Below are 12,990 nucleotides of genomic sequence, written 5' to 3' on the forward strand. Positions count from 1 at the left end.
GCTGGAGACCCATTAAAAGGTTCTGTGAACAGATTTATGCTACAATTGGGATTCTAGGAGATGTCGTCCAAAAAAAAAGAGACATAACAGGGTTGGGAACTGTCCAGCAAAGTAACTAGCTGAGGCTTTCCAAAGAAGTCACTTTGGGCAGGAATCTGTAGCGTCCCTTGAATCCACAATTCCCAGATTGACTGAAGCTGCCATTCCCGCTTTGAGCACAAGAGGGCGCTGTCCGGTTGGCTTTATGCGACCACTTGCTGACGTTTCTTCGGTTTGGGAGCCTCCGAGGAAGAAGAGCCGTCGAGGGCGGGGGGCGCTCGAGTGTGGCCGCCTCCGTGGAACCCGATCGGGGCGGGGAAGCCAAGCCAAGCCCCTTCTTGCTGTTGCTGCTCCTCCTCCTGGGAAAGGCGAGCGCCGCCCCCGATCCCCGCCCGCCCTGCCTGCCTGCCTGCCTGGCTGCCTCCCGGAAGGCTTGGCTCCGGGGCTGGGAAGGAGCCGAGCAGCCACCGCCTGGAGTGGACATGGCTGCAGCCTGCAAGAAGATCGCCATCTTCGGCGCCACCGGCATGACCGGCTTGGCTACCCTGGCGCAAGCCATCGAGGCCGGTAAGCAGGCAAGGCTTCCCCGGGTGGGAGAGGGGCTGGCAGCGGACCCGGGGCGGGGGAGACGGGCAACAGCCACGGGGAACCCTTCCTCCCTTCGCTCTGCCTAAACCTGGTCGCCCACTGGCCACTTGCCTGGTTATTTTGGGCTACAGCAAAGGGTCGCCCATTCCTGACAGCCTCAGGCCCATGGACTCCAACTCCCACCATTCCTAACAACCTCAGGCCCTTGGACTCCAACTCCCACCATTCCTAACACCCTCGGGCTCCTTGGACTACAACTCCCTCCATTCCTAACACCCTCGGGCTCCTTGGACTCCAACTCCCTCCATTCCTAACAGTTTCAGGCCCCTTGGACTCCAACTCCCACCATTCCTAACAGCTTCAGGCCCCTTGGACTCCAGCTTCCTCTATTATTAACAGCCTCAGACCCCTTAGACTGCAACTCCCACCATTCCTAACAGCCTCTGGCTCCTTGGACTTCAACTCCCACCATTCTTAACAGCCTCAGGTCCTTGGACTCCAACTCCCACCATTCCTAACAGCCTCAGGCCCCTTAGACTCCAACTCCCTCCATTCCTAACACCCTCGGGCTCCTTGGACTCCAACTCCCACCATTCCTAACAGCCTCGGGCTCCTTGGACTCCAAATCCCACCATTCCTAACAGCCTCAGGCCCTTGGATTCCAACCCCCACCATTCCTAACAGCCTCAGGCCCATGTACTCCAACTCCCACCATTCCTAAATGCCTCAGGCCCCTTGGACAACATCTCCCACCATTCCTAACAGCCTCGGGTCCCTTGGACTCCAACTCCCACCATTCCTAACACCCTCGGGCTCCCTGGACTCCAACTCCCACCATTCCTAACAGCATCAGGCCCCTTCCTTCCTTAAGCAGCTAAGGGAGAAAGGAAAGGGCATGAGGCTGTTAGGAATGGTGGGAGTTGAAATCCAAAACACCTGGAGGGCCCAACTTGGATAGGAAGTCTAACATCTAACCATTCCTCAACCTCAGAGCCACATGTGCTGTTGGGTTGCAGTTCCCATTATCCCCAGTTCCACATGGCCGATCACCAAAAGGGATGGGTGTTGTTGTTCAGTAACATTTGAGGACACAAGGAGCACCTACCGATATGTTAAAAAAATGATAATCAGACCTTGTTTCCATGGATTCTCCATCCACGGATTCAACGGCCATTTGAAGGCAACCCAAAAGTGGCTGTGGCCCTTTGAAAATGAGTCCGACACTCATAGGCCCTTTCCTCATTGCTATATATAATCCAGATTGTCAAACCAGATAACCCAGATTATGTGCTTTGAACTGGATTATATGAGTCTACACTGCCATATAATCCAGATTATCAAACCAGATAATCTATATTATGTGCTTTGAACTGGATTATATGAGTCTACATGGCTATATGATCCAATTTTCAAACCAGATAATTCAGGTTATGTGCTTTGAACTGGATTACACGAGTCTACACTGTCATATAAACCAGACTATCAAACCAGATAATCCAGATTGTGTGCTTTGAACTGGATTATATGAGTCTACACTGCCATATAATCCAGATTATCAAACCAGATAATCCAGATTATGTGCTTTGAACTGGATCATATGAGTCTACACGGCCATATCATCCAGATTATCAAACCAGATAGTCCAGGTTTTGTGCTTTGAACTGGATTATGTGAGTCTAGACTTCCACATAATCCCGTTCAAAGCAGATAATCTGGATTTTATAGGGCAGTGTAGAAGGGGCCTTAGTCTACACTGAATTTATAATGCTGTCCATTATAAGCATTATATGCCAGTGTAGAAAGGGTATTATCCTGTCCTTTCACTGTACAGTTTCCCTCCTCCTTACAGCCCTGCAAGGTAAGTCCAAGCACTGCGTCATTGGAAGAAATGAAGCTGGGGGACTGTCAAGGACTGACCCACACTGCCAAATTGTCACACTTTGGCCTTACTTTAGCCGGCTCAAGGCTACAGACATCTAGGACAGTGTTTCTCAACCTTCCTAATGCCACAACCCCTTAATGCAGTTCCTCATTTTGTGGTGACACCCAACCATAAAATTATTTTTGTTGCTACTTCATAACTGTAATTTTGCTCCTGTTATGAATTGTAACATCTAAATATTTGAATGCAGGATGGTATTTTCATTCACTGGACCAAATTCGGCACAAATATCCGATACACCTAAATTTGAATACTGGTGGGATTGGGTGGTGGGGGTTGATTTTGTCATTTGGGAAATGTAGTTGCTGGGATTTATAGTTCACCTAGAATTAAAGAGCATTCTGAACTCCATCGATGGAATTGAACTAATCTTGGCACACAAAACTCCCATTACCAACAGAAAATACTGAAAGAGTTTGGTAGGCTTGACCTTGAGTTTTGGAGTTGTAGTTCACCTACATCCAGTGAGCACTGTGGACTCAAACAATGATAGAGCTGGATCAAATTTGGCATGAATACTTAATATGCCCAAGTGTGAACACTGGTGGAGTTTGGGGAAAATAGGTGGCATTTGGGAGTTGTAGTTGCTGGGATTTATAGTTCATCTACAATCAAAGAGCATTCACCAATAATAGAATTGGGCCAGACTTCCCACACAGAACCCCCATGACAAAGAGAAAATACTGTGTTTTCTAATGATCTTTGGTGACCCCTCCGACACCCCTTGGTCAACCCCCAGTTCGAAAAAGGCTGATCTAGGACTTGCAATAATAATAATAATAATAATAATAATAATAATAATAATATTTCTTGCCTTGTAAGGAATTTCCCAAAAAAAAGATACATTGTGATTTTTATTTTATTTTATTTTATTTGCACTTGATATGGCCGGGGGGGGGGGGGGTAGCTGATGACACTATTGCTGTTATCTAGATGGAAACAGTTCCAATTAGTAATAGTTTACATGGATTTTCCTTTGAAAATGTCTTAAACTCGAGTTGCCATCTGCATACAGATCTAGACATGTTTCATTATTTCTGAATGTATATTTTCTGATTATATATGAGATCGTGTCATATAATTAACAAAAAATAAAGGAAAAACTAAAAAAAGTAACACGAAAGCAACTTTATAATAATAATAATAATAATAATAATAATAATAATAATAATAATGTGGTCCCAGTGGTGATCGGCACACTAGGTGCAGTGCCTAAAGACTTTGGCCTGCACTTAAACACAATCGGCACTGACAAAAATGCCATCTGCCAGCTGCAAAAGGCCACCTTACTGGGATCTGCACACATTATTCGCCGATACATCACACAGTCCTAGATACTTGGGAAGTGTCCGACGTGTGATCCAATACAACAGCCAGCAGAGTGTCTGCTGTGGACTCATCTTGTGTTTCAAATAATAATAACAACAACTTTATTATTGTATCCAGCCTCCATCTCCCTGAAGTATTGCTTACTACCTAAATGCTTGAATAAAATAAAACACAATATAAAATGCCATTGAATAAAACAAGTAGGCATAAAAACAACAATTTAAGACTCAAAACCAGCGTTCATCAACCAATGACAGTAAGCTACTGTAAACATGGCCAGACTGTAGTTTGTGTAATATATTTTTTTCTGTAGGGGAATGCTGGTGCCACAACGGACTGGCTCGGGATTCTATAGATTTCATTGGTGCCAAACTGCCATGAATCTGCAGTGCGGCCACAAACGCACACATGCTTCAGCAGCCTTTGGTGGGGACATTCGCCAAACCCGCCTCCTCTGAGAAGGCAGGAACCGGCTGGTTGGTTGAGCGACAGAGATAAGGAAGCGTAGGGAGCTTCTATCAGGAGTTTCAGACAACAGATGGGTTTGGGTGATAGGGAACTGGCAAGCCAAGCCCCAAAGTGACTGTGTAGGCAATGACAATCCCAGGCAGATCAATACCAAGAGCACACTCAGGGAGCTGAACGCCTTCTGGACGCCATAGCTTGATTAGATCTGTCTAAAACAGCAACTAGGTCTAAGAGAGTTTCCCTCCTTTCTCCCAAGACCTTGGCATGGTATGTGGACTACGCAGAAATAAAAAAACCCAAAAAAGTCCACTTTAAGTCTTTAAAAGGTAAAGGTTTCCTCTGACATTAAGTCTAGTCATGTCTGAATCTGGAGGCTGGTGCTCATCTCCATTTCTAAGCCGAAGAGCCGGCGTTGTCCGTAGACATCTCCTAGGTCACGTGGCCGGCATGACTGTATGGAGTGCCATTACCTTCCCGCAGAAGTGGTACCTATTGATCTACTCACATTTGCATGTTTTTTAACTACTAGGTAATTTGAAAACATTGCATAGTAATGGGTTGTTGTAGGCTTTTTCGGGCTATATGGCCATGGTCTAGAGGCATTATCTCCTGACGTTTCGCCTGCATCTATGGCAAGCATCCTCAGAGGTAGTGAGGTCATTACCTAGTAATGTTTAGGAAGAACTTCCTGACTGTGAGAGCTGTTCAGCAATGGAACTCTCTGCCTGGGAGTGTGGTAGAGGCTCCTTCTTTGGAAGCTTTGAAACAGAGGCTGGATGGCCATCTGTCGGGGGTGCTTGGAATGCAATTTTCCTGCTTCTTGGCAGGGGTTTGGACTGGATGGCCCATGAAGTCTCTTCTACTTCTATGATTCTAAGTTGGCAGAAGCTGGGGCTAACAGTGGGAGCTCACCTCACTCCCCAGACTCGAACCACCAACCTTTCAGTCAGCAAGTTTAGCAGCTCAGTGGTTTTAATGCAGTGGTTCCCAACCTTTTTTGGCCAGGGACCACTCTCCCCTGACATTAAATCTAGTCATGTCCAATTCTAGGGGACGGTGATCATCTCCATTTCTAAGCTGAAGAGCCGGCGTTGTCCGTAGACACCTCCAAGTTCTGTGGTCAGCATGACTGCATGGAGCTCCGTTACCTTCCCACAGAAGCGGTACTTATTGATCTACTCACATTTGCATGTTTCAAACTGCTAGGTTGCCAGAAGCTGGGGCTAACAGCAGGAACTCACCCCACTCCCCGGATTTGAACCGCCGACCTTTCGGTCAGCAAGTTCTGCAGCTGTATCATCAGGTGCTTTGTATCTGGGAATATTTGGACTTCTTATTCCAAAAATGGTGCCACTTTCCCCCTATCAGCTCTCGTTTTGGAGATACGGAACACATGCCATTTACCAGTTGCCATCTGCTCGCCCATAAGAAACCATGGTAACCATATCGAAGAAAATAGAGTTTGATGCAGTCGGTCCAATGCAATTTTCTGAATCGGCGTTCCAAAGAAACCCCAGAAACAGGCTTAAAAATCAAGACAGTGAGAATGATGTCGGTTGGGTATTATTTCTGAGGCTTCTGTGAGTAGCAATTCTTGACTTTTGGGGGGACAGGAAAGGTTAGTCTGGAGGCTCGAGAGCAGTCATGTGCCCACTTGGACCCTCCGGTTCCAAACCCTGTTATGTCTCCTCTTTTTTTTGGACGACATCTCCTAGAATCCCAATTGTAGCATAAATCTGTTCAAAGAATCTTTTCATGGGTCTCCTGCTGGAAGAGATATAATAATAATAATAATAATAATAATAATAATAATAATAATGTAGACTCAAATAATCCAGTTCAAATCAGATAATGTGCATTATCTGCTTTGATAATCTTGATTATATGGCAGTGTAGAAGGGGCCCCAGTGAGTTTCCATAGCTGAGTAGGAAACCCTGGACTACAGAGTCATAGGATGCATCTATACCAGGCAAGGTGGAATGACCTTGAAGGAGCTGGGGGTGGTGACGGCTGACAGGGAGCTCTGGTGTGGGCTGATCCATGAGATCACAAAGAGTTGGAAATGACTGAACGAATGAACAACAACAACAAATACCAGGCATGGGCTAACTTGGGCCCTCCAGGTGTTTTGGACTCCAACTCCCACCATTCCTAACAGCCTCAGGCCCTGCCATATAATCCAGTTCAAAGCTGAAAATCTGGATTTTATATGGCAGTATAGAAGGGGCCTCAGTGACTGCTTCTAGGTTTGGAAACTTCCTTCTTGGAGAACCTAGGAATGCTCTCTCCATGACTGTCTTCCCCTGAGATAGTTTTGCTCTTCCTAGGAGGGATTCTTCTAGCAAGCCATCTTCGCTCTCTCTGCCTCTGCCTCTTTGTGTAGCGATGGGAAAGGGGGAAATTATGGATTATTGCATCCTTTCTTTCTATGCAATAGATTGATTAAGTAACTGACAATTGGAAAATCTTTGAGTCTCTTTTGAGTGGGATATAGATAATAACAATAATAACAATAACAACAACAACAATAATAATCACAATAACAGATCGGACATATGGCAAGCTATTTAACCTCAGCAGACTGAAAGCCAAAACCAAGGTTACAACATCTGTTATAGAACTCCAATATGCTGATGACAATGCCATCTGTGCGCATTCAGAAGAAGCCACTCTAAACACCTTCGCAGAAGCATACGAGAAGCTCGGCCTATCATTAAACATCAAGAAAACCAAAGTGCTCTTCCAGCAGTCACCGGCCAACCCCTCTCCAATGCCAGAAATACAGCTTAATGGTGTAGCATTAGAAAATGTTGACCATTTCCGCTACCTTGGCAACCACGTCTCCACAAAAGTCAACATTGACACTGAAATACAACACCGCCTGAGCTCTGCGAGTGCAGCATTGTTCCAAATGAAGCACGGAGTGTTTGAGGACTGGGACATCCGTAGGGATACCAAGGTGCTTGTTTATAATGCTATTGTCCTCCCAACCCTGCTATACGTCTGCGAGACATGGACGATCTACAAATGTCACATGCAATCCCTAGAATGATTCTATCAGAGTTGCCTCCGAAAAATCCTGCAAATCTCTTGGGAAGACAAGTGGACAAATGTCAGCGTTCTGGAAGAAGCAAAGACCACCAGCATTGAAGTGATGGTCCTCCATCATCAACTCCACTGGACCGGCCATGTTGTCCGGATGCCCGACCACCGTCTCCCAAAGCAGTTGCTCTACTCCAAACTCAAGAACGGAAAACGGAATGTTGGTGGGCAGGAAAAGAAATTGAAAGAGGTGGTCAAAGCCAACCTTTAAAACTCTGGCATAGACACAGAGAACTGGGAAGCCATGGTCCTTCAGCACTCTATCTGGAGGTCAGCTGTGACCAGCAGTGCTGTAGAATTTGAAGAGGCATGACTGGAGGGAGAAAGAGAGAAACGTGCCAAGAGGAAGGCATGTCAAGCCAACCCTGACCAGGACTGTCTTCCACCTGGAAACCAATGCCCTCACTGCAGGAGAACATGCGGGTCAAGAACAGGGCTCCACCGCCAGTACACCGATCTTGGAAAACAATCCTACATGGACAATGAGGATTCGCCTAAGTAAAGAAAGTAGTAATAGCAATAACAACAGCTTAAGTCCAAATTTGTATACATCAGTTATGGGCAAACTTGGGCGCTCCAGGTGTTTTGGACTCTAACTCCCACCATTCCTAACAGCCTTAGGACCCTTCCTCAGGAAAGGACCTGAGGCTGTTAGGAATGGTGGGAATTGGAGTCTAAAACATCCGGTGGGCCCAAGTTTGCCCATGCCTGGTCTACACAGACTATATAATGCTGTTCAAACTACATTATATAGCAGACTAGACCCAGCCTTGTCTCCAGTTTGCCCATGCCTGCTCTATAGTCATGAAGCGGCACTAAAAACAATCCCAGATGCATGCAATTCATGGCCACATTTGGCTCTCCGTCCAACTAAAAGCCAAGGTTCCTTTCTTAAGGGAAAACCTTTGGCACAACAACATTATTCAGCAAGAGCCTCCCGGGTGTGGCATGTTTTTTGCTGCGGTTGTGCCATTGTTTGCATCCATGGCAGCCAGTAAATGCCAACTTGTCTCCTTGGGGCACCAACGTTTGGTGAGCTGTGTCTTCGGTCCGAGAAAATACTCCTTCTTGCTCTCCCACCTACTCTCCAGCCCTTCTCTTCCTTTGCTACGATTGAACGACATTTGCCCTATTCTACGGCCAATCTTTTGGGAGAACAAGGCCTGGCGCCTTTATTTAAACGCCTTTTCTGGTAGCAGCAGCAGCAGATCATAGGACTTGGGTCTGGGCTTCTTTCCAAACTTATGAAAGACAATTCAGATTTGTCCTTTGGAACAATTAGTCATGGAAGCTGCCCAAGGAGAGGAGGTTTAAGCCTGATTTCAGGCTAACCAACCAGGGATCCCACACAGCATTGAAAGGGGCTGCTTGGAGACATTGGCTGTGGTGCTGCAAAATTTCAGCTCACAATGCCAGGGGAAATGCCAGGGAAGACTGGCACAGATCTATCTGATTGCCAAAAGAGATGTTTTCTGGAGTTTATGGTGAAGAAGAAAAGCAGGACACAGATGTTGAAATGTGTTGCAGTCTAGCTGTGGAACACCTTTTCACCCACCACCACACAAAGTCCAGAAGTAACTAACTATAGTTTATTTACAAACCCTCAATCTCCCCTCTCCAAAAAAATCAGTAGAAAAGCTGCTAGGAAATAGCAGTAGTCCAAAATACAAGGATCAATAGTCCAAGGTAGCAAAGTACAAGTAATCCTTGAATGCAAGGCACATGAAATCCATGAAGTCAAGAGTATAATGCGTAAAATCCATAAGCATGAAACAGGAACATAGACATTAATCCTATGTTTCTCAACCTGGGCGTCGGGCCCGCTGAGGGGGGTGTCAGAGGGGTCACCAGAAAACACAGTATTTTTTGTATTGTCGAAGGCTTTCATGGCTGGAATCACTAGGTTCTTGTGGGTTTTTTCGGGCTATAGGGCCATGTTCTAGAGGCATTTCTACTGACGTTTCGCCTGCATCTATGGCAAGCATGTGGACAATTTCAACAGAAAGGAAGAGACCATGAAAATGAACAAAATCTGGCTACCAGTATAAAAAAAACTCTAAAATTACAACAGCAAAACAGCAGAGAGGAAACAACCAGGCACATCTTAACACCTCTCAACAAAAGTTTTTCCCAGGCTCAGCCAGGCCTTCAAATGCTAATGAAGGTGGTCAGTTGAAACATTCACACCTAGCTCCAGCAGAGAAGAGCTCTTTGCACCACCCCAGCCATTCCACAGATATATAAACCCATTGTCCTAATTCCAACAGACCTCACTACCTCTGAGGATGCTTGCCATAGATGCAGGCGAAACGTCAGGAGAAATGCCTCTAGAACATGGCCCTATAGCCCGAAAAAACCCACAAGAACCTACAGTATTTTTTGTTGGTGACTGTGGAGCCCTATTCTTGACCTGCATGTTCTTCCACAATGAGAGCACTGGTTTCCAGGTGGGAGGTGGTCCTGGTCGGGGTTGGTTTGAGCACCTTCCTCTTGGCACATTTCTCTCTTTTGCCTTCCATTTGTGCCTCTTCAAATTCTACAGCATTGCTGGTCACAGCTGACCTCCATCTGGAGCACTCAAGGGCCAGGGCTTCCCAGTTCTCAGTGTCTATGCCACGGTTTTTAAGGTTGGCTTTGAGCCCATCTTTAAATCTCTTTTCCTGTCCACCAACATTACGTTTCCCGTTCTTGAGTTCGGAGTAGAGCAACTGCTTTGGGAGACGGTGGTCAGGCATCTGGGCAACATGGCCGGTCCAGCGGAGTTGATGGTGGAGAACCATCGCTTCAGTGCTGGTGGTCTTTGCTTCTTCCAGCACGCAGACATTTGCCCACTTCTCTTCCCAAGAGATTGGTAGGATTTTTCAGAGGCAAAGCTGATGGAGTTGTTCTAGGAATTGAGTGTGACGTCTGTAGATAGTCCACATCTCACAGTTGTATAGCAGGGTTGGGAGGACAATCATTTTATAAACAAGCACCTTGTTATCCCTACGGATGTCCCAGTTCTCAAACACTCTCTGCTTCATTTGGAAAAATGCGGCACTTGCAGAGCTCAGGCGGTGCTCTATTTCAGTGTCAATGTTGACTTTTGTGGAGGGGTGGGCTGCCAAGGTAGCGGAAATGGTCAACATTTTCTAATGTTACACATTAAGCTGTATTTCTGGCATTGGAGAAGCATTGAATCAGCCCAAGGAGTGCCTAATTTCTTAATGTTCCTTGCCTAATTCTTTTGCCCTGCAGTAGCCCCACAGTCTCTGCAGCTGCACTAGGAAGTCTGCAGGGCAACCGGAGGTCGAAAGATTAAGGGAGGAACCCTATAAGAAACAAAAGAGAAGGGGAAAGGGTTTGTTCAAAATGGGTTGTGCCACTGCTGCCAAAAGGATAGTCGAACTTCCACTTTCGTGAGCTTAATTGTCAGGGATTTGTCTATTTATGAGTTTGCCATTAACAATATAAATAATAACTTTAATTCAAGGAAGAGAAAAAACAAAACACACAAGCATTTTAGAAATTTAAATCTTCCAAAACTATAACACTACGGGCACTTCCACACAGCTCTATATCCCAGAATAACAGGGCAAAAAATCCCACAATATCTGCTTTGAACTGGGATATATGGCAGTGTGGACTCAGATAAACCAGTTCAAAGCAGATTTTGTAGGATTTTTTTCCCTGTTATTCTGGGATAGAGGGCTGTGTGGAAGGGCCCTAGATACCACCTAATACAGCTAAATAACGAGTTAAAATATCCAAACAATTTACCAAGAATCATAGAATTGGAAGAGACTATGTGGGCCATCCAGTCCAACGCCATTCTGCCAAGAAGTAGGAAAATCACATTCAAAACACTCCCAACAGATGGCCATCCAACCTCTGTTTAAAAGCTGCCAAAGAAGTAGCCTCCACCACACTCCATAGCAGAGAGTTCCACTGCTGAACAGCTCTCTCAGTTGGGAAGTTCTTCCTAATGTTCAGATGGAATCTCCTTTCTTGTAGTTTGAAGCCATTGTTCCGCGTCCTAGTCTCCAGGGCAGCAGAAAATGCAGGCAAAACGTCAGGAGAGAATGCTGCTGGGATATGGCCATACAGCCCAAACAACTCACAGCAACCCAGTGATTTCAGCCATGAAGGCCTTTGACAGTACAGTGATCATGTTATCGTTTAAATGCCTGGTTTAGCAAGTCATGAATGCATAAAATGTATATATTGTACTTTTGTGTGTTTGGTAAATAGGATATTAAAGACTAAGTTTTGAGATATTCACAATATCTTCATTTTCACCAGGGTTCCTGCTAAACAAAACTGCTACAAAATGATTGGATGAGAGTTCTGCAACTCATTCCCTTCTAAGCATTTATTTTTAAAATTCGGGGAACAATGGATGAGGAAGTGATAGTGAGAATAAAATTAGGAACCTTGGGCTGGCGGGGAAATGATCTCTTTCACTTTTGGGTTAATCTTAAACCTGAGATTTAAACTCCCACTGGAGAACAAATGAAAGGCTTTCTCCACCCAGTCCGACCTTCGGACTTGGCTGAGCTCCAGCATTTCTCTTGGTCAAAGGGACTCCCTGGACAATGTCCCTTCCATTATTTGGTTTTTATGTCCCTCCTGCCCAAAGTGTAGCTATTTTCCATCCTACAGTTCCCAGAATTTGAATGCAAGGCAGGTCTTCTGGGAAGCATCCAATAATAATGTGTAAGGTGGTGGGTCTCAACCCTAGTTGGCAGGTTATTATGGGTTTTGGAGCCCCCGGTGGCACAGTGGGTTAAACTGCTGAGTTGCTGAACTTGCTGACTGAAAGGTTGGCGGTTCAAATCCGGGGAGCAAAGTGAGCTCCCACTGCTAGCCCCAGCTTCAGCCAACCTAGCAGTTCAAAAACATGCAGATGTGAGTAGATCAGTGGGTACTGCTCCGGCAGGAAGGTAACGGCACTCCATGTAGTCATGGGTCTCAACACTAGTAGGCAAGTCATTATGGGTTTTGGAGCCCCCAGTGGCGCAGTGGGTTAAACTGATGAGCTGCTGAACTTGCTGACTGAGGCGGTTCGAATCTGGGGAGCAGGGTGAGCTCCTGCTGCTAGCCCCAGCTTCAGCCAACCTAGCAGTTCAAAAACATGCAAATATGAGTAGATCAATGGGTACTGCTCCGGCGGGAAGGTAACGGCGCTCCATGTAGTTATGGCTCTCAACACTAGTAGGCAGGTCATTATGGGCTTTGGAGCCCCCGGTGGAGCAGTTGGTTAAACTGCTGAGTTGCTGAACTTGCTGACTGAAAGGTTGGTGGTTCAAATCCGGGGAGCAGAGTGAGATCCCACTGCTAGCCCCAGCTTCAGCCAACCTGGCAGTTCAAAAACATGCAGATGTGAGTAGATCAACGGGTACTGCTCCGGCGGGAAAGTAACGGCACTCCATGTATCATGCCGGCCACATGACCTTGGAGGTGTCTACGGACAACACTGGCTCTTCGGCTTAGAAATGGAGATAAGCAGCACCCCCCAGAGTCAGACAGTTAATTCTGTTTT

The 12,990-nt window shown here is 46.0% G+C and overlaps 1 protein-coding gene across 1 annotated transcript in view; it reads left to right on the forward strand.

The window, feature by feature from the left end:
- Positions 1-392: 392 nt before the first annotated feature.
- LOC137095292 (flavin reductase (NADPH)-like) overlaps positions 393-12,990 on the forward strand; it is a 30,090-nt gene continuing 17,492 nt past the window's right edge. The window contains exon 1 of the mRNA XM_067461753.1: positions 393-606. Coding sequence (XP_067317854.1) covers positions 522-606 — 85 coding nt within the window. The 5' untranslated portion in view covers positions 393-521. The remainder of the gene's footprint in view (positions 607-12,990) is intronic.

Source organism: Anolis sagrei, chromosome Y (assembly GCF_037176765.1).
Source record: "Anolis sagrei isolate rAnoSag1 chromosome Y, rAnoSag1.mat, whole genome shotgun sequence".
Classification (NCBI taxonomy): Eukaryota; Metazoa; Chordata; class Lepidosauria; order Squamata; family Dactyloidae; genus Anolis; species Anolis sagrei.